The sequence below is a fragment of the Pleurodeles waltl genome, chromosome 9 (genome assembly GCF_031143425.1).
Source record: "Pleurodeles waltl isolate 20211129_DDA chromosome 9, aPleWal1.hap1.20221129, whole genome shotgun sequence".
In the NCBI taxonomy this organism is placed as follows: Eukaryota; Metazoa; Chordata; class Amphibia; order Caudata; family Salamandridae; genus Pleurodeles; species Pleurodeles waltl.
Window position 1 is genome coordinate 1147806448 of NC_090448.1, and position 22639 is coordinate 1147829086.

General features: G+C 43.8%; 1 protein-coding gene across 1 annotated transcript in view; it reads left to right on the forward strand.

Moving 5' to 3' along the window:
* EXD2 (exonuclease 3'-5' domain containing 2) overlaps window positions 1–20892 on the forward strand; it is an 82244-nt gene extending 61352 nt beyond the window's left edge. Inside the window, exon 9 of the mRNA XM_069208971.1 lies at window positions 18172–20892. Within this exon, the coding sequence (XP_069065072.1) occupies window positions 18172–18388 (217 nt within the window). The 3' untranslated portion in view covers window positions 18389–20892. The remainder of the gene's footprint in view (window positions 1–18171) is intronic.
* The last annotated feature ends 1747 nt before the right edge of the window (window positions 20893–22639 follow it).

Genomic DNA, 22639 nt, shown 5'->3' on the forward strand with positions numbered 1-22639 from the left:
CCAGGGCTGGAATGCCTTTGAGTCTGGAAACCTACTAACCTGCATGTTTTAAAGATTTTCACCAGCTTCTCTCGTATTTACCCATGCTAAAATACAGTTCACAAATATTTTATAGGGGTACGACATATACCATGGGTGCACTTTTGTGACTTTCTTTAAGAATTTGGGGCCACATGTAGGTAGGTTCAGATTTGCGACCCGCAAATTGCGAGTCAGAGCGACTCGCAATTTGCGAGTCAGAGCGACTCGCAATTTGCGAGTTGCAAATCCGAATGTAGGATAGTGTCCCTGACACCATCTGTGATTCGCAAGGGCTTCGCAAATGCCCACCTAATGAATAATCATGAGGTGGGTCGCAATTTGCGACCCCCTTGCGAATAGTGGCCCTCACAGGGATGGTGGCCTGCTGGAGACAGCAGACCACCATGTCTGTGACTGCTTTTCAATAAAGCAGTTCTTTTTTTTTTGTAATGCAGCCCGTTTTCCTTAAAGGAAAACGAGATGCATTACAAAAACGAAAAATTAAATGTTTTCGCTTCATTTTTTCAGAGCAGGCAGTGGTCCACAGGACCACTGCCTGCTCTGAAAAAATGTTTACAGTGACATTCACAATGGGGAAGGGGTCCCATGGGGACCCCTTCCCTTTTGCGAAAGTGTTAGCACCCATTTGAAATGGGTGCAAACTGCGATTAGTTTGCGCCCGCGTTCGCGGTCACAAAACAATCCTACATTGCACTGCGAGTCGCAATTAGGAAGGGAACACCCCTTCCTAATTGCGAGTCGCAAACCCGTTTTGCGATTCGGTAACCAGGTTACTGAATCGCAAAACTGGGTTTGTGCATCGCAATGTGCTTTGTGCACGTCGCATACAGCGAAAGTCGCTGTTTGCGACATGCAAAAAGCTACCTACATGTGGGTCTTGGTCCCTAATTAGGTCTGGTGTTAACAAAGACATTTTGTTTTTATTAAACTTCTATTTCTCTCTCTTTCGGCTGGCTTTACTGTGAGTGATCGCATTCTGCTCTTCCACAGGGAGCATATTGGCACACAAAGTAGTTTTGTTCAGTGTCAGGAACTACAGTGGCAATCAGTGACGTAACGAAACTGGAGGGTGCCCCTTTGCAAAGAACATGGAGGAGCCCCCTCTCCAGACTCACTCAGGGCAGGTGCTGTGCTGAAGGGGCCCCCTGGAGGGCGGCTGCGGGGCCTTTGTTATGCCACTGGTGGCAACGTGTGCTTTTAGAGTTCAAAAACTTTTTTTTTTTTTTTTGCCAGTGTTTGTTACAATGTTGAGGGCCTGGTAGCTCCCACAACAATAAAGTGTTACAAAAGCCATGTCATAACAAGACACGCATTGATGAAACTAAAAGACTTATAAAAATATGTCAGATCAGTTGGCTTTGTCAGTGTTTGTTTATTTTCATATTTGTGTTGAAAATGGTTACACTGATTTTCCATTAGAAATATTTTTGAGAAATACTAGCATGCATCAACACATTTTACTAAATGACACTTCATTTGCATCTAATCAGAGAGCATTCTGGGAGCATTATACTTAGCCTCATAGCCTAAACTTTTCAAACATGTGTATACACGTTTTTCTTTTTTTGTACTGGAACCAACGTCAGTAGTGAAGTGTGACCTTAATACATTTATTTACAGCACTCACCCTAATAATGAAGGCTTTCAAATAATGAACCATAAATACAAGTCCAAACAGCATTATCTTTTGGAAACACATTACCTCAACTGCAGAGAGTTCCACTCTCTGTAAACAAGCAGCCAAAGGGTTTGTGCTGCAGAGGGTTGGGCCTACTTGTCCCAAGGACAAAGTAAACATAAAAACTTGACCCTTGACCCCAAACAAGATGTCCCGGGCGTCGGGCGATAGGAATTCCACATCCCTGCATATTGTAGGAAAGCACCCTCTTTTTGGCATGGTTACCCCTACTTTTTGCCTGTTGCAGTATGTTTTGACTGTGTGCACTGGGATCCTGCTAACCAGGACCCCAGTGACTGTGCTCTCTCCCTTTAAATTTGGTTGCTTGGACCACACACACCCCACATTCGGCATACTGGTGCCCCCTTATAAGTCCCTAGTATATGGTACCCAGGACATTGGGGCACCAGGGGTTCCTCATGGGCTGCAGCATGTATTGTGCCACCCATGGGAGCTCATGTAAAATGTGTCTGCAGACCTGCCATTGCAGCCGGCAGGAAAAGGTACATGCACCCTTTCACTTCAGGTCACTGCACCAGGTCACTGTAAGTCACCCCGTATGGTAGGCCCTCCTAGCCCAGAGGGCAGGGTGCAGGTACCTGTGTGTGAGGGCACCTCTGCGTGAGCAGAGGTGCCCCCACGAACTCCAGCTCTCTTTTCCTGGACTTTGTGAGTGCGGGGACGCCATTTTACACGTCTACCAGACATAGGTCACTACCTGTGTCCAACTACATAATGGTAACTCTGAACCTGGGCATGTTTGGTATTAAACATGTCTGAATCATACCCCAGTACTGTTGCCAGTATTGGTTGTATGATTCCATGCACTCGGGGCTTCTTAGAGGACCCCCAGCATTACTTATACCAGTTTGCAGGGTTTTCCCTGGCATCCTGCGCTGCTGCCATCCTACAGACAGGTTTTCTCCCTCCTGCCACTTGACCAGCTCAAGCCCAGGAAGGCGGAACAAAGGATTTCCTTTGGGAGAGGGAGGCAACAACCTCTCCCTTTGGAAATAGTTGTTACATGGCTTGGGAGGGGTAGCCTTCCCAAGCCACCGATATGCTTTGAAGGGCACATTTGGTGCCCTCTTTGCATAAACCAGTCTGCACCAGTTCAGGGACCTCCAGTTCCTGCTCTGGTGCAAAACTGGACAATGGAAAGGGGAGTAACCACTCCCCTGTCCATCACTACCTCAGGGGTGGTGCCCAGAACTCCTCCAGGTGGCCACTTGATTCTGCCATCTTGAAACCAAGGTGGGCAGAGGCCTCTGGAAGCATCTGAGTGGCCAGGCCAGGCAGGTGATGTCACAGCCCCCTCCTGATAGTTTGTCACCTTGCTTGGTGACCAATCACCCTTCCAAGGCTATTTAAGGTCTCCCTCTTGGGTGGATCCTCAGATTTGACGTGCAAGATTCCGGCAGGACTCCTCTGCAATGTTTACTTCAACTGGAACCGCAACTGGACTTCACAGGAACCTACAATCTGCATCTCCTGTGACGAGTTTGTCCTGCAACGTTGTTTCTCTGGCTCCTTCCAGCTGCTGCAACAGTTCCCCGGCTGTGCATCCTTTGAGGGCAGCAAGTCTTCAGTCTGCAGCAAGAAGGAATCTCCCTTGGAGTGAAGGAGTCACTCCCCTGCATCCGCAGGCACCAACTGCTACAACGGCCGGCTGCATGGATCTTATCTCATCCTGAGGTGTGAGAATCCTGCATCACGGGTGGTGGTTTAGAGTGGTCCCTTTGGTCCTTTTTGCCAGTTGTCCAACTTTGGAGACAGTAGGTCTTTGCCTCTCCACGCAGGACAATACCTGTGTGCACCGCATCTCTTGCAGCTACCAAGGCTTGTTGGCATCTCCTCCAAGGGATCTTCAGGCTTCGTGTAGCCCCAGCCCCCAGCACTCTTCCCTGTGACGCACAGTCCTCTGCGTGCTTCTCCGGCAACGTGGGACTTCTTTCCAAGTGTGCTGCGTGGGCCTCACCGCGACTCCTGTGCTTGAAGCCTGTGGGGGCTGCCTCCTCTTCGTCCGACTGTCCTGGTCGCTGAGGGTCACTCAGGACTCCCTTCCATGGGTTGGGTCTCCCAGGACCTTGCTGGTCCACGGCAGCTCCACTTTTCTTCATTCTCCACATTTGCCTTTGCCAAGGCTTGTTGGTCATTTTTCCACACCACAGATCGACTGCAATTCTTCATCCGGCGTGGGACGTCGACTGCGTCACTCAGGAACTCTCCAGCTGCTCCAGTGCTGCATTGCTGACAGTCTTAATTTCACCGTTGACCAGATCATGTATCCACAGACTGGTGGGTAGTGGCTCCTGCCATGACGGGACACTCCAACGTGAACTGAACTAGGTCCCCTTCCTTTACAGGTCTTCCTCTTTCAGGATCCACCTTTGGTTTCTTGCAATCTTGTCTTGGTCTTGCATTATCCTCTTCTGAAGTTATTTTGGTGGGTTTAGGGAAAACCAGGTACTTAACACTCCTCTCCTGCTCTCTGGGGGCACTCTAGTACTTACCTTTTGTGGTTCCTAGTTCCTCCAGCTCCCCTCTACCGATTCCACTTCTTTGGGTGGGGGCCGACTTTCACATTCCACTTAGTATATGGTTTGGTTCCCCACCCCCCCCACTTACAGGGCCTTCAGTACTTACTATTGCTTTCACTGTTTTCTATTGCATTTTATGCTCATTCCTGGCTTCTAATGTACATATAATAGTGTTTACTTACCTCCAGTTGGGGTATTGTCTATATAGTATTTTAGTATTTGTGTCCCTAAAATAAAGTACCCTTATTTTTGTAACACTGTGTGGTTCTTTCGTGTGTGGGAGTGCTGTGACTACAGTGGTATTGCATAAGCTTTACATGTCTCCTAGATAAGTGTTGGCTGCTCATCCACAGCTGCCTTTAGAGAGCCTGGCTTCCTAGACACTGACTACGCCTCACTAATAAGGGGATACCTGGACCTGGTATAAGGTGATAACACCATAGGTGCTCCCCACATGCCAGGCCAGTTTCCCACACACATGTATTTATTTATTTTTAACATTTTTTTTATATAATGGTGCCATAGACCATGCTAAAAGAATACTTAGTATAGCTGTTTTCCAAACAGTCACAGTATATAACAGAGAGAGGTGCGCGAAATAGCATAGTGATAGGAGGCATAAGGAACTGATTTAAAGTTTGGCTGACTGGGTACTCTATGCTCTCCGCCAACCTCTCAATCCACTTGTCTCATGTAGATGCTGGTGGATGTAAGCTTTCAGTTGAAAGGCCACCTGCTGGCTCTGTTGACAGAATGGTTCCTGTGGTGGCCTGACAGAGTAGGGGCCGTCGCCGGTGGAAGGGCATAACACCACCCATCCAATTTTGGTGGGGGAGGAGGGGTGGAAAGGTCTGATGTCCTTTTTTTTAGGTTGAGCCTAGGCAGCACGCAAGCTCTGTCTCTCGACATGTTGTAATCCACATTTGTAGGCTTGCAACACGCCCATCTCTTCCATTCGTTCCTTGGCCTGTCTTTCAAAGTTCCCTTGATTTCGTAGGTAAATGCTTTACGTGTGTCCCGCCTTGAGGCTGCTTTGTTACCGCCTTGGAGACTGACTCTGTTGCATGAATTATTGTTTGTTCGGCCATGTACCTTAGTGTGGCGCATGACTTTTTTTCCTGTGCCTCTTAACGCTGTGTGGCCGTTTGCTGTTTCTTCCTCTTCCTTGTTTTTGGCATACCGCTGTTTCTTTGTGGTGTCTGCACACAAAGGCTGGAAGCCGGAGGTGGACTCTTTTTATTTTATATAATCATTTTTTTCAAAGCTTCATATAGTGCAATATCGATTGGGGAAGCGCTTTACATGAGGACATGAAGTTTCATATAGAGCGACCTCGATCTGAGGAGCACTTTACATGAGTACCACTTAACAAGTTTTAGCAGTTGAGAAATATACAAACCAGAGCATTTAACGCAGGAAAAAACACAAAAATCCTCAAAGCAGCTCCCCTGGGACAGCGGGAGAGCTGATACTACAATATTCACAGGACTTGGGAATCTCGCCCCATAATGCTTTGCGGGGCATTTCTTTTTAAAAACATTTTTGCCCATAACTCAGCCTGTGGTGGACCTACTAGAATGGGACAGCCACCAAACTATTCAGCACGGCACACTCTTTCTGTGTACGTCAATTCTGGGTCCCCGCACTTGGTTAGGAGGGTGCCCAAAATAGTAACCTCTCCCACAATTCAATGTCTTTTTAAGCTCTTTCGTGGCTGGAACTTATGTTTCACAGCTGGGAGTAGTTTGTGTTTTAAGGGCCTTGTTTGTAATAGTATTGCAGTAGGCCTGAAAATGTGTAAGGCACTACGCCTTCTAGGGGCTACATATAAGGTTATACAGCATTACTTTCTGCCATTCTGTTTTCATGTGGTTAGGCCCTGTAGGAGCTGATTATATGGTTACATGACCATGTTTCTTACAAATGCTATTTTTATTATGGTGTATTCTAGGGGCTGTTTTGAGCGTTACAATCCAGATACTGCAATATTTGCTTCTCTTGGAAACCTTCCCATAGGACAATGGGACCATCATCAAAATGTTCAACACTACGCTCTCTATCTGTCATGGGCATCTCTGGGTCCCCACACTAGGTTGGGGGGGGAGAGGGGCTGCAAATTAATATCCCCTCCCACCGGTCAGTGGTTTTTTTTTTAAGCTCTTTCATGGCTGGACCTTTTGTTTTACAGCTGGGAGTAGTTTGAGTTTTAAGGGCCTTGTTTGTAATATTATTCTAGTAGGCTTGCAAATGTGTAATGCACTACGCCCTTTAGGGGCTAAATATATGATTACACTGCATTACGTTCTGACATTCTGTTTTCATGTGGTTATGCTTTGTAGGCGCTGACTATATGGTTACATGACCATGTTTCTTACAAATGTTATTTTTATAGTGGTGCCCTCTAGCGGCTGTTCTGAGCATTACAGTAAAGGTACTACAATATTCGCTGCACTCTGAAACTCGCTCTATAATGCTTTGTGGGGCATTCCTTTTAAAAAACATTTTTGGCCCATAACTCACCGTACGATATGCTCTTTCTGTCTAGGTCATCTTTGGGTCCCCACACTAGGTTGGAGAGAACCCCAAAAATAATAATATAAAAAAATATAATAAATAATAGCAATATTTTCATTTTTTCCTGCAGATAGAGGAAGAAGATAAATGGAAGTTATTTAGTTCTATGCAGGGCCACTGGAATTATGTGGCAGAGATGTCCACATTATGCGGCAGGGTTGACCAATTAGTGGCAAGAAAAGTCCAGGTATGCATTTACAATGCAAGTAGCTCTAACTCAAGCAAATGCGAGACCTATTGCATTGCAAATGCTTGTTCTCTTTGTTGTCACCAGGATAAACCTGGTGGTGAGGGACCTAGAAAACAATAATGACCCAGCATCCAGGAAAAAAAAACTCCTATGGTGTAGGGGTCATTTTTTTTGTTTTTAAAACCAAACTCCACTTCAAGAGTTTGTTTTTGAAAAACAAAAGGTGTTGAAAGTTTGATAAACTACTGTTAAAAAAAAATGACTTTTTGTATTTTGAAAGGAACTGCTCTCATGGCAGTTCCTTTCAACATACAGAGATGACCGCTGGGCTGTGGTCCTCTCTAAATTTGGCAAATGGTAGTTCGTCAGAGTGGCAGAGGTTATGTCCTGACAAATGGAGTACCATCCACCAAATTCTAAATCAAGCCATAAGTGTGTTAAGGTGTAGTAATTATATGTATGTGTTGTGATTTTTTTTTTTTTTATTACATTCGTTATAGTGCAAAAAAAACAATCACCCCCAAAGGTGTATCTCGGTGATTGAGAGCATAATTAGGAAACAAGGTTTCAGAAGAGCCATGTCTTAAGTAATTTTTAAAATAGACAAAGTCCGAGTAGGACCGAGTATGAAAGGGCAGACTGTTCCAGCGGTGGAAAGTAGAATAAGAAAATTGCAAGTCCTGTATAGAGTAATAGCATAGTGGAGCATAAAGAATATAATCAGTAGAGGTAAGTGTTTTTTATATATTTTAATGGAAGAAGGCTAGTATTTTGCAATCAAAATAGCATGCAAGAAAACTGGCAGAGAGTTTACCACTGGAGGTGATATCTCACTGTATCTGACTAATCAGTCGCTGTGCCCCATCACTCATGCTCCGCTTACAAAGTCGTGTTTAAATGTTCAGTTTTCTGTCCCTAACAATACATAAAGGGGCCTTGAGCTCGCTAGCCCAAATCTTCCTGTAGACCAGGTTATAAAACTGTTTGTTTCTTATTGGCTTCACTTACTGGAAGAGCAAGATTCGGGTAGCATTAGTAACTCCTATTCCTGTATTGTCTGGCTGGCAGGAATGCTTTTAGCACAACCAACATCACTATCTTCCTTTTTGTCTTGCAGGCTGGCTCTGATGTGCAAGTGGACTAAGCTTGGGTTTCTTTTTCCTAATAGGACACTTGACATGGCATCATTATTTGGTGTTATAAGCCCATTTCTCAAATATTTCGCACAGCATACATTCCCACTTCTACTAGGATGTTATTTAGTTCCATTATGAGAACAGCTTTGTAGCTCAGCAGCCACCGCTGCCCATCTCAGACAATTTCACTTTTGTGTATTTTGTATTTTAATTTTGTGCTTTACTTCTCTCAGGCTGCCCCATTGGGAAGAGGAAAATGATTCTGGAGATAGAGGGCCTGATCTAGATGTCGACGGATGGGTTCCTCCATCACAATGGTGATGGATATCCCGTCTGCCAAAATATAAATCTCCTAGGAAATAATGGGATTTATATTTTGGCCTGCGGGCTATCCAGCACCGTTGTGACGGAGTAAACCATCCGCTGAGATCTCAATTAGGTCAAGAGTCTGGAATAGATCCATTCACTAGAAAATGCCATGGCAGGAAACTGTATCAGTCCTGCCCTTCTCCCCCGGGGTAAATTGTAAGCTCCTTTTGAAGTCCTGCATTGGCAGATGTCTTGGGTAGGTTTAAGAGGTGTGTTGTTCTTTAGTCATCAGTGTGAATAACTTATTAGCTATCGTACGCTGATTCAGGCTCACAATATTCTATGTTCCTGAAGTACGAGAACGGAAATGGTAACTAAAATCATATTGCCTATTTGATCTCTTATGGTCAATTAAAGCATAGACTTTGAATTTCCTACTGTGTGCCACCACCTTTCTAAAAATTAAAAAGAATTACTATTTTTCTTCTGATACATGGGTCTTGCAGCAGGGTGGAAGGACCCGTGCCCTGCAGCAAATCATCCACTTTGAATTATGGGAGAAATATTTTGCTCCATAATGCTATACCTGACCCAGATGAGGTGATCAGAGTGGACTAGTGCTTGTGTATTTCCTGTATTGGTTATTCATGTTTATGCTTTTAAGGCTGAGCCTAAGGCTGTGGTAGGTGTTTCGGAAGCTGCGTAGTGGTAGGGCCTACCGTGGGGGAAAAAAGAGAGGAAAAAAAAAAAAGGAAAAACTGGTGTTGGAGGACAAACAAACCACATTTTCAGAAAACTACAAGCCGTAGATGGGGGACAAAATGAGTCCGTAAATATTTAGTGCTGACATTAGAGAGAAATGGTGATATTTTCTTGGTGCCATAGGACATTTGCTATTATGGCTGTTTCTTCAAAATTCACTTGGTACTTACAATTGCATCCTCTTGCCAGTTAACGTTTTAAGGCTATATCATCAGTACTCTTGATTGAGACTGAAGTCTGTAACATGATGTATCTTAGGGATATGCCTCCTGCCTGAACATATAAGATGTCTGTCTCCTGTATGGTATTGGTGCTGGCTGACCTTGTAAAATTTCTCTTACTTGAATGGTACCTCTTTTGCCTACGACCTGAGACTGCGAGGTCTGTTTAACAAGAAAATTCCACTACCGTGCATTGTGGCTACATTTTAGGTCCCATTATCAGATCTATTTACAGGGGCATGTTGAAAATAATGAAAGGGAATGCAAGATAGAAATCAGGGGTGTGGAATTTATTAAAATATCTACTTGTCCAGGGGACAGGTTGCTTCTCAATCTACTTGTCCTGTAAAAAGATCTACTTGTCCCTTTGGTGCCATGTAGTGTGGCGACAAATTATGGCAGCAATCTCATTATGTAAGAGCTCTGATAATAGCCTCTCTGATTATGCCAGGGCTACTACCATAGTAGGGCTTGAATACTTGCCGTTTCAATCCCTACTGTAGCAATTTCCTTATTTTGCCACCTTTCTGCAGATCTGCATACTGGGGCTGGAGGAAGCAGTAAGCAATAGTTCCAGGGCTGGAATACCTTTGAGTCTGGAAACCTACTAACCTGCATGTTTTAAAGATTTTCACCAGCTTCTCTCGTATTTACCCATGCTAAAATACAGTTCACAAATATTTTATAGGGGTACGACATATACCAGGGGTGCACTTTTGTGACTTTCTTTAAGAATTTGGGGCCACATGTAGGTAGGTTCAGATTTGCGACCCGCAAATTGCGAGTCAGAGCGACTCGCAATTTGCGAGTCGCAAATCCGAATGTAGGATGGTGTCCCTGACACCACCTGTGATTCGCAAGGGCTTCGCAAATGCCCACCTAATGAATAATCATGAGGTGGGTCGCAATTTGCGACCCCCTTGCGAATAGTGGCCCACACAGGGATGGTGGCCTGCTGGAGACAGCAGACCACCATGTCTGTGACTGCTTTTCAATAAAGCAGTTCTTTTTTTTTTTTGTAATGCAGCCTGTTTTCCTTAAAGGAAAACGAGATGCATTACAAAAACGAAAAATGAAACGTTTTCGCTTCATTTTTTCAGAGCAGGCAGTGGTCCACAGGACCACTGCCTGCTTTGAAAAAATGTTTACAGTGACATTCACAATGGGGAAGGGGTCCCATGGGGACCCCTTCCCTTTTGCGAAAGTGTTAGCACCCATTTGAAATGGGTGCAAACTGCGATTGGTTTGCGCCCGCGTTCGCGGTCACAAAACAATCCTACATTGCACTGCGAGTCGCAATTAGGAAGGGAACACCCCTTCCTAATTGCGAGTCGCAAACCCGTTTTGCGATTCGGTAACCAGGTTACTGAATCGCAAAACTGGGTTTGTGCATCGCAATGTGCTTTGTGCACGTCGCATACAGCGAAAGTCGCTGTTTGCGACATACAAAAAGCTACCTACATGTGGGTCTTGGTCCCTAATTAGGTCTGGTGTTAACAAAGACATTTTGTCTTTATTAAACTTCTATTTCTCTCTCTTTCGGCTGGCTTTACTGTGAGTGATCGCATTCTGCTCTTCCACAGGGAGCATATTGGCACACAAAGTAGTTTTGTTCAGTGTCAGGAACTACAGTGGCAATCAGTGACGTAACGAAACTGGAGGGTGCCCCTTTGCAAAGAACATGGAGGAGCCCCCTCTCCAGACTCACTCAGGGCAGGTGCTGTGCTGAAGGGGCCCCCTGGAGGGCGGCTGCGGGGCCTTTGTTATGCCACTGGTGGCAACGTGTGCTTTTAGAGTTCAAAAACTTTTTTTTTTTTTTTGCCAGTGTTTGTTACAATGTTGAGGGCCTGGTAGCTCCCACAACAATAAAGTGTTACAAAAGCCATGTCAAAACAAGACACGCATTGATGAAACTAAAAGACTTATAAAAATATGTCAGATCAGTTGGCTTTGTCAGTGTTTGTTTATTTTCATATTTGTGTTGAAAATGGTTACACTGATTTTCCATTAGAAATATTTTTGAGAAATACTAGCATGCATCAACACATTTTACTAAATGACACTTCATTTGCATCTAATCAGAGAGCATTCTGGGAGCATTATACTTAGCCTCATAGCCTAAACTTTTCAAACATGTGTATACACGTTTTTCTTTTTTTGTACTGGAACCAACGTCAGTAGTGAAGTGTGACCTTAGTACATTTATTTACAGCACTCACCCTAATAATGAAGGCTTTCAAATAATGAACCATAAATACAAGTCCGAACAGCATTATCTTTTGGAAACACATTACCTCAACTGCAGAGAGTTCCACTCTCTGTAAACAAGCAGCCAAAGGGTTTGTGCTGCAGAGGGTTGGGCCTACTTGTCCCAAGGACAAAGTAAACATAAAAACTTGTTGCCCTTGACCCCAAACAAGATGTCCCGGGCGTCGGGCATAGGAATTCCACATCCCTGAGAAATAATGGAAGATGCATCCTGAAAGATTAGCTGCTGTAACAAATTCTGTGTCTATTTTGCTCGAGCTGCTTGGACAACTTGTGACTTAGCATTTTTGCTTATGAAAGTTGCAATGAAAAATGCCCGGTTGTCCTTCGTTTTCAAAGGTTTCTTGGAGCTGTGAGAAAAGGCCTCTTTTTGGCATGGTTAGCCCCCACTTTTTGTCTGGTATGTGATGTAGCCTAGGAGTTGTTAGTGCCCAGGACCCCTGCTTACCAATACATGTGCTTTAATTCTCAAATGACACGAGATGTGGGCAGTGGTGCAGTCCTTTATTAGAGCACCTCATCCAACTGAGAGCTGGCAACAAGTGCCTTATTCTTTGAAGCAAATTCTATACTCTAGATTCTACATTGGCGCATACAGCTGACCGACACCTCGTCAGCTGTAATCACTGTCACACTTCTCCTTCCTTTAATGAAACATTTCTACCATCTAAATAACAGAAGCTCAAACAAATATCTATTATAAAGCAAACAAACATACAACAGTGTTTTGCCTAGAATTTTACCCATTACAGCATTTTAGTCATTCATCTCATTCACACAAGAAATTGTAGGGTCAAAAGTCTTATTTCATATAGTCTTTCAAATATACTGGACTGGTGCGTTTACAAACACTTCTTTTGCATCTGTTCGATCGATCATCATTGAGAGATTCTTTACATATTTATCTTTCACTTGCTCCATGTTGATTATGATTGAACATGTTTTTACCTTCTTCTTTTCCAGGCTTTAATACCACCACACCATTGTTACTCCATATTCTTCCATCTTGTACTTTAACTGCATTTTTAAAGCATTTTGATACTTAAGTGGGTTTAGTATATTTTGACCACGTCGCACAACCTAGCAGAGCTTTTATTTTAACCCAGTCTCCCACTTTTGTTTTACTTTGTTTTACTCTTTTCCTTTCATCATAATGCTCCTTGTTTTTCTTTTGTATCCTCACTTCATGATCTTTCCATTTATCAACTCCATTATATTTTATCCCATTATCTCAATTCATCCAACTTGGACATAGAATTGTATTAGGCGATCTTCCTTTGAATAAGTCAAAGGGAGATTTCTTGGTACTGGTATGAGGTGTCATACGATGTGCAGTGATGTGTTGCCAATTTTTGCCTGCTTGTGATGTAGTCTCCCACTGACTCTTCACTACCCTGTTCTCTTAACCCAAAGTGATGGTGTTCCATTATAGTACTTACTCAAGGAAGTTAATGCTGATCGAGCTTGACAACACATGTTTCAAATTCATTTAACTCTCTTTGTTCTCCCATACTCAATTCCGGTATATTTTCAAAAACTTCTTGATCCTCTTCTCCTAAGCAATGCATAAGCACGAGTATTTTATTTCTGCACTTAAATTTATCCCACACACTCTAGCATAGTGGCCAACTTTTTTTTCTCTTTGCTCCATTTAATTGCTGGTTCTCTGAGGCTGCTTAGAAAAAACGGGGGTGGTGTTACATTCTTCATTTTCAAATTTAAAAATGGAACAGTAACTAATAAATTGTAACTATATGTCTGTGTTTCTTCTTATACTCCACCAGAAATTATCACAAGGTGAAATTATCACTACTGTATGCCATGTACATTCAGTGTGTAGGCCCGACTTATTATGAGATGTGCCTTTCACGTGGCCAAATCCAATATGTACTACTCTGTTTCTCATCTAATCAAGCCAGTGTTTTGTGTTAATGTGGTGTGCTTCTCACCGTTACAAGCACATACAGACTGCTGATTTCAATCAGACTGCTACTCTTTAAATTGAGTTTAACACATGGGTGTGGCTGTCACCGACACCTCAGGTCTGTTCTTGCTCTTAGAATCTATGCAGATATAAAATGTGCCAATCCACAACAGTAATAGGCACTTTATCAATACTGTGTGCCAATCACTGAGGTTGATGTTAACCAGCACTGCACTTTCTTAACATGGTGTCGCATTCACCAAGACTATAATAGATATGAGTTGGGCCAATCACCGACAGCAATAGGCACTTTCTTAACATGGTGTGCCAATCACCGAGAATAATGTTAATCGGCACTCCTTTACTACTTCCATCAATGTTTAAGTCTGTTTTATTCAATAACAAATGGGAAATACCCCAATCCTCGAAGATGGCTGCTGTGTGTTGTCACGCAAACAATTAGGCTTTTTTTTTATAGTGAGTGGAGCTTGTTTTCACAAAGGTATTTTCCCTTAAGATGGCTACCATACGTCATCACACACACACACTCTATTTTTTACAGCAATTAGACCTTGTTTTAAACATACAGCCTTGTTCTACAGCAAATAGGGCATTTAAAATGTCAACAGCCTGCATGATCTGTAAATGCTTTACACACCTCACATGGCCAAAAATTACATTGGACAGTCTCACCAACTCGGTGCTCGCTCCCAGGAACTCAAAATAGCAGGCCTCCAATGCTAAAACATATCATCTCCAACTCGTCGAGTGGAGATCTGTCGTCGCTGAGATATCTGAGTCACTGTGATAACTCACACAAATCGTTAAGTATCTCCTTTGTTGTTGAGGTGCTCACTTTTCTTCCCGTTCGTCGCCAATGTAACATGTGCTTTAATCCTCAAACAACACAAGACGTGTGCAATGGCGCAGTCCTTTATTCGAGCACCTCATCCAACCGAGAGTTGGCAACAACTGCCTTATTCTTTGAAGCAAATTCTATAGTCTACATTCGACATTCCATGTTACCTCATACAGCTGACAGACACCTTGTCACAACCTTTAACTGCCACTATAAGTCCCTAGTAAAGGGTACCTAGATACCTAGGATATGGGGTACTAAGGGTAGGCCCCTGAGGGCAGCAGCACTGATTGTGCCACCCTCTAGGTCCATGCATCCAGATGCAACCAGTCCTACCATTGTAGGCTCAGTGCTCTGGCGCAAATCTAAAACACAAAATCGACATGGCACACTACCTGTGTACCCTGTCCACTATATACTGCATGCACTGTGGGTAAGACACCCCTCTGGTAGGCCTTCCAGCCCTAAGGCAGGGTGCACTATACTGTATGTGAGGGTATAGCTGCATGAGCAATGTGCCCCCCCTGTGTCCTTGTCAGACCTGTGATATTGTAAGTGAACAGAGCAGCCATCTTAATACATGTGCAGGACGCTGGTCAATACGAGTTTCACAGCTACATGATGGCCACTCTGAACCCTAGGTTGTTTGGTATCAAACAACTCAAAATGATAAATCCAAACTGGTACCAGTATTGGATTTATTACCAAATGTACCAAGGGGGGTCAACTTAGAGGTGCCCCCTGCAAACGCTAACTACCCTGGCATGGTTGCTGACTGGACCTGACCAGCCTGCCACCACCAGACACAAATCTTCACCCCTGGGGTGAGAGATCCTTCTCTGTGGGATGCAGAACAAAGCCCTTCCTTGGTAGAGGTGCTAACAGCCCCTCCCTCAGGAATGTGCACTGGCTTGTTGGCGAGCTCCAAAGGGCTTACCGCCTTTAAAACTAAACCTCCAGGCCTGCTGCTAGCAGCAGATGGCCGCCCCCATTGCAGACCTCCACTTTTGACGGGAGCAATGGCGGAAAATTCAAAGGACAAGAGGAGTGGCCCTACCTAGCATGCACCACCCCTAAGGTGTTGCATGTGAGGTGGACTCTCCATTTCATTTCTTTCCATCTTGGATGGAAAGAAAATAGTCAATCAGTTGTACGAAGGTGACCTCTGCCCACAGGAAGTGGTCACTTGGTGTAGCCACCCTAAGATAGATGACCCATTGGTCACTACCAGGTTCACTCTAAAACGTCCACTAAATACAGTATTCAGTTGGCATCCATAGAACAAGAAATCAGATTCGACAGGCAGAAGAAGACCAGCACCAAGAAGATCCAAAGCGCGAGAACTGTGGATCTGCTGCACCAAGAAAAGACGCCAATCCCTGCCTGCTGCGCCCAGGGCCCGACAATCTCTGCTGAGGAGCTGCTGGACAACTGGAAAAACTCTTTAAAAAAACAACAAAAAAAACAAGGTCCTCCAGGCTTTAGGAATTTCCAGAGAACTCACTCCAGAGTGGTGGTACCACTCTAAATCCACAAGGAACCAACAAGCTAGTGAGGTCCACTTCACTGACCAGATGCTAACTCCTGGACTGGACGCTGCAACCGGACCAGACTTCACACCAATGACCTGGATGACAACCTCTGGCAGTGTGCCAAGTTTAGTGGCACTGTGCCCTCTATCAGCTGACCCATACCAATACTGTGGGTATTGGTCACTTGACTTTGGACATCAAGAAAAACAGCCCACCTGGGACTGTAAAAAGACCAGGAGGAAGCCCCAGTCGAGGGACTTCAGAAACAGCCTGGACCTCCTGCCAGAGTGCCCCCGTTGTCCTGCAAACGAACCTTTAACTGTTCTACCTCCTGCTCCTGAGGGCTCCTCTACACACAGCTGTTGGATCACCAACTCGCTCTGCACCTGGCCGCCCTGTAGCTTGCATCGAAGAATCAGCTGTGTGCTAAGGGTCCCGCGCCCCTTGCGACCTTGACACTCCAAGGGGACCCCTAAGATCCATCTTTAAAATCCACTGTGCAGACCTTTTCCAAGTGGTCCCCTGCAGTGGTCAAAGAACAGTTCCAGAGACCATCTCCCGCTGCTCCCGCTGGAACCAGGAACCACCCGAACTTCTGCAGCAGACCCAGAGTGGCCATCGACGACCTTGACCAACCTGCAAAAGGAGAACTTGGTAACTGCTCTGCCTGATTTTATATGTATTTTTAAAGGTGATCCGCCATTGATTCCTATGGTGCGTAATTACGCACAAAAAGGCTATTTTAATAAATTAAAAAAATTCTTATCTTGAAAGGTACTTAACCAGTTTTGATCTTGGTCTTAAAATTTCTATAAAAATCTGAAGTATTATAAATTGATCTCAAGTTATTCCTTTGAGTGTGTGAGTTGCAAGAATGATACTGTGAGTAAAACAAACGCTTTGCACTTCTCCAAGATTGGCCTGACTGCTCAACCAAGCTGCCATAAAAATTAGAGCATTAGGTGGTCTAGCTTTTACCCTTGTAAACCATTGTGTGGTTGCCTGGACCCTGTGCACAGTGTGCCTTGCTCCGCACACTACATAGAGGGACAGCTTCCTACCAGGGGGCAATGGGTGATTGGCACACAATGACAGTACTGGAGTAGTTCATAAAAGCCTTTTCAGAACTGCCTATAAATCTTCTGATCTTTTGGGTAATATATTGTATTGTAAAATTCAAATTTTGGGTCAATTTTGTTTTCTCAGTTTGAGAACTCCCCTTTTCGAACTTCTTGCTTTGCTCTGCATTTAGGCACAGCCATCTTGCCCCTATTTCTACAGTTGCTTCTGATGACAGCTCATCTTGTGATTATGCACATTAATGGATCACCCAACTAGCTCTTTTCTACCTTTTATAGAGCCTGGGCCAGTCCCAATCTGCAGCCTTCACCTTTGTCAGTGCTGTGGCCAAGCATAAAGGAACTTGGCCAAGGCCTCTTCCCTGGGGCGGCTCCTTTGCAGTGGCGAAGGACCGTCGCCCCACTGGTTGAGCCAGCAGCTGAGAAATAAAACGATATGTTAATATTGTTTTATTTTTCAGCTGTGGGCTCAGGTGCAGGGAGGGGCGGGTCTGGTCCATGGGAGGGGGGAAGAGAGAGAGTTGAGTCAATGTGCACTAAGTGAGCATGTCAGTTTGGCCGGTCACCGTAGGCCGGCCAAACTGACATGCGCACTTAAGCTTCTCCAACCCAGCTGTGTTACAGCCAGGTTGGAGAAACTGCACAGACCACAGGGCACTGTCTGAGAGTCAGACCAATCCTGGTGCTGCTCTCATGTTCGGTATAGTATGAGAGCTGTGCCAGGATTGCTGGGGAGCCTGTGCTGGTGTGTCCCAGGGACTGCTGGGACTCCAACACCATCGAGGGAAGAAGATTGAAGCGGGCGATGGTGGCAGTAGGTAAGTTCTTTTTTTTTTTTTTTCCCTGCCCCTCCCCTTGCGATTTGTGGCTCCTATCATTTGAATCCATTGAGGGTGTCCTTGGCTATTAACATCCATTTTTGTCTCTTCCCAAGATGAGTAATTGCATATTATGCTTTCCTAGTCACCTAGTCATTAGGCTTTTATTTCTATTTATAATAGAATGTAACATACATTGGCACTTGTGTTAATAATGGTGCTCCATTCCTCTTTTGCAGAATCTGCAATGAAAGCTATGTGCCCCATGGACTTAAAGTGGTGCAGTGCTGTGCCAAGGGTGCCCTGCCCGGCCTCATGGAGCTGGAGACGCGCTGGCGCCAGCACTTCTTGGACTCAATGCAACCCAAGCACCTACCCCAGCAGTGGTCAGTGGACCACAACCACCAGAAACTGATGCGAAAGTTTGGAAACAGTTTAAGGATCGAACTGTCGTGAAAGTCCCAGCGGTACAACGAACTCGCCATGGAAGGGATGTTGCGCTCTCGTTGAGTGCCTGGCTACTGGCACTATTAGAAGGCACAAGAACGGTGCTAAAGATTTTACAGAACTCATCAGCAGTGTGATTTGCGCAGTCAGGAGACTGCTGAATCCACACCCGTGGGTCGTTTTTATGTAAAAGTATGAAGTTGGACATTGTTTTTTCATTATTTATGTTCCACTGTACAAGATGAGTCTCATGATCTTGCTTTTCACAGACTATCATGTAATTTGGATCTGTGCCTTTACAGAAGCCACTTCAGATTGCAGACTTGATACCATGGGGAGGGATGGGGGAGGTTGGATGTTTTGATTTCTTTTTTGTTTTTCTCCAAACATGAAATTCTGATCCGTTTGGAAATAAGAGTTGCAGGTTCAACTGTTTATGTAGCCTTGTTAGTCCTGGGTTGGAGCATTGTATTAGAAGTTCATCCTTGGGATACCGGTGGATGCTTTATCCACTGACTATCCAAGAGCAATGGCTCCTTGTTCCAACCAGTGTTCATGATGGCTGAGAGCCCAACAGGGATACTAAATGCCTCTTGGAGTTTGAGAAGGCACCAGGCATCCGCCTGGCTCAGATGAGGTAGAACAACTCTCTTACTTAAAAAAAAATATATATATTGCTTTATCTTTGAACAAGTCAGTATTGGCTGTAAAATGCTTCATGATGCCCTCGAAACCACCTGGCTTTAAATGTCAAGCATTTTCCAAATTCCTCTACTTGAGCTGAGCTGGTCAACCATGACAGCTTACGTCGCAGGCTGTGAAGGAGAACTGCTTAGGTTCTTGTTTACTGTTTTTCTCGTGGATGGCACTAGATTCCCTGTTCACAAGTCGGCCTTCGCGGACACCCAGTAGCAGTGCCAGAGATTGGCGTTTCCAGGAGTGGGCATATCAACTTATTCTTGCAAGGTCTAAGTCTTTCTTAGGTGGATCCCCCAATCAAGAGGTTTGTGTGCTGAGCAATGAATCCACACATAATCCCACTTCGAGCAGGGTTAAAACGAATGTGCCAATCCCAGTAATGGGTATGAACGAGAGCCATTGTTGGGTTTTACATGTAAAACCTTTTTTTCTTGATCCCTTTGAATATAATAAGGTAGTAAAGATCTTGTTTAGAATTAAATTATTGGAGGTAAGAGAAACAGTAAGCCAGAGTATAAGCTAAAGTTATAGTATAGAGTGAGTAAAAACTGTTTGGAGAGGGGGTAATTGGCACACAGTACGTTTTGTATGAAAATCAAAGCAAATCAGGGTTCACAATATGTTTTATTTCTTTGTTGGCATGTGCAAGGGGAGGAGGGAGTCCATTAACTTTAGACAGGGGTGGATGGAGGAGTGAGATGGACATTTAGCTCTACAGGCTAAAGAATGTTTAACTTCCAGTTTTATTTAGTTTTATTTAGATGGGCAACTTTATCTGTTACAGGATATGTTTGTTTCAGGTTCAGGAGTGTTTGACTGGCATTCTAGAGAATGACTCCATCCCAGTGTTAGCCCTTCTAACAGCCACTAACAGACAAGCTTGTCTTGACTCATCGTATTAGGTAGTTTATCAACTACTTCCCTTGTATGAGTCATACGTTTGATAGTATTGGCCCAAAGTGGTTTCCATTGCTTCACTGGATTCCTCTTGCGAATTTCTGAGGAAGAACAGTGAGACTTGGGAAAGGGAGTGCATGTGATCACCCCCTACCCAGAAAGGGGTTTGCTCCCACATTACCTCAGCAATTCTGGTTGTAACTTATTTTTAATTTGTAATTTTTTAATTACACTCTTTCCACCAGGAAATTTTGTTTCTCTTTGATAAAAGCATAAAAAGATCAAAGTTATACTGTGAGAAACGTTGGCCTGACTATGGTGCTCATGAGCTTCTGCTTTGCTTCTACGTTTTAATAACATTTGCACAAAGTGCATTTATTCAAGTATTGAATGAAACACCCTCCCCTCCTCACACCCCTTCCCCAGCCCTTAAATATACTGCTGCTTATTGATTGAGGCTTTGGCTTCGGTGCATTGGACATGGAGGATGTCACCTGCAGTCAAGTGCTTTTGGAAACATCTTTTCTAAGAGAGCTTTGCTTTGGAAACCTCATTGGCCGCTGTATGATTGAAATCTATTCCCGACTGTGTTCCTGGCAATAGCCTGCTTGGGGACAGGATGTGCTATTGATTCTTGAACGCGTATTGACATATACGTAAAATACCTACAACAGTTGTATCTCGGCTAAATTAACCTGCTAAAAAAAGATCTGTGTGCTTATCAACTCTTTAACCTGCACCAAAAAGCAATTCAGATGTACGGATACCTCTGTAATTACAAAACATAATCAAATCCTTACTTTAAAAAGTCAAGTGGTTCCCTTTCCTTTTTTTTCTAGTTCACAAAAATACTAAGCTCATTTGATAAGTCTGTCGTGATGGTTACATCTGTCTGAATAAAATCGTTTTGTGTTCTGTACATGGACACAGGACCTTTACTGTGTTTAAGAGAGGAGAGTTGAAGATGGGTTAATGAGACTTTTAGGCCATGTGTATATGCCTTCTCAGTTCGTTTCTTGGTGATTTATGTTTTTTCCTGGGGACTTTATGTAGCACGCACTCTGCTTTGTAAATTCCCTGGGAAGGATGATGGGAGAGATCATTGGGAAATAATGGAAAGGGGTCAAGGGTTGCAATTCACCTTAGAAAACCCTGTGGAGTGACTTACCCGTAAACCTCTTGTAAGGGTGTTGCAGATATGTTCCCTTGAAGGTGCACGTGATTCTGCAGAAGGTTTTCCTAGTTATACCATTTCAGCAATGTTGATTCGATCCTGGTGAATGCCCTTCATGGTGACATTTGCTGCAGGCTGTTTTTTTCCAGCATCATCCTTTTAGACGGACAACAAACCCTCCTTTCCCTTTGTACCACACTTCGGGCCAGATGTATCATGTATTTTTTGCAATCGGGCCGTTTGCGATCACAGAAATGCATTTTGGTATGTATGAATTCCAATTTGCGATTCAGTAACTTGTTACTGAATCCCAAATTGGAATTGCGACTACATACTGATTCAGTATTAGGAAGGGGCGTGCCACAATACCAAATCGCAGCGCTATGTAGCAATGTTTTGTGACTGAAATGCAGTCGTAAAACATGTGCATTTTACTACTTACTCCAAGAAGGTGGTAACCCATTTCCAAATGGGAAGGGGTCCCCAAGGGACCACTGCCTACTCTTAAAAAATGAAAAGAAAACTTGTAATTTTTCTTTTTTTTTTTTTAGGCATCCCGTTTTCCTTTAAGGAAAACGGGCTGCATTTAAAAAAAAAAAAAAAAAAAAATTGCTTTATTTTTAAGCAATCACAGACATTGTGGTCTGCTGAGTCCAGAAGGCCACCATCCCTGTCATTATCGACATTCACAATGGGGTCACAAATTGCGACCTACCTCATGAATGTTAATGAGGTAGGTCCATTTGCGAGCCGTTGGGAATCGCTAAATGAAACTCCTGGAGTTTTATACATTCAAATAGCGATTACATAATTGCGATTTGCGATAATCGCAAATAGGTAATCGCTTTTTGGAAAAATTATACACCTGTCTCTTTGTCTTGAGGGAGTCCTCAGCCCTTTATTCTCTTCACCTATTACATCTTCATTGGTTCTTCCCCTGTTTTTTTTTCCTTTTACTCTTGCCCCCGATCCCTGTAACCTTACAGTGCTCTACCCCTGCATGTACCCTACTACGCTTTCCGGTCTCCTTAACCTTTGTGCATCTGGCCATGCCTACATCATAGAGGCTTGTTCTGATGGATACTTCTCACTGCAAATTCCTCACTTTTAGAATATATCCAGGTACTATACTGGATCCAGAAGATTTAAACAGCATTGCTCCTGTGTACCTGTAGGTGGTGCCATATGGCTCTGTGTTCATCATCATTTAACTTTATTTCGGTGAGTAAAAACAAACCATTAAAGTACAATACACAACAAAGAAAGAAAGGACTTCTAAAAACACGAAGGTAATAAAAACATAGGTAAAAGTACAGTTAAAAAAGGGGCAAGACAGGTTGTTAAAAAAACAAACAAGAAATAAGCAGTCAGATAAACGTCACTTAATATAGTAAAAGGCAATACTCAAAAATGAAAATAGTTCCATGGATCAGCACTAGTTAAAAATATAATACACCAATATCTGTATACTGTGGAGCAATCACACATCC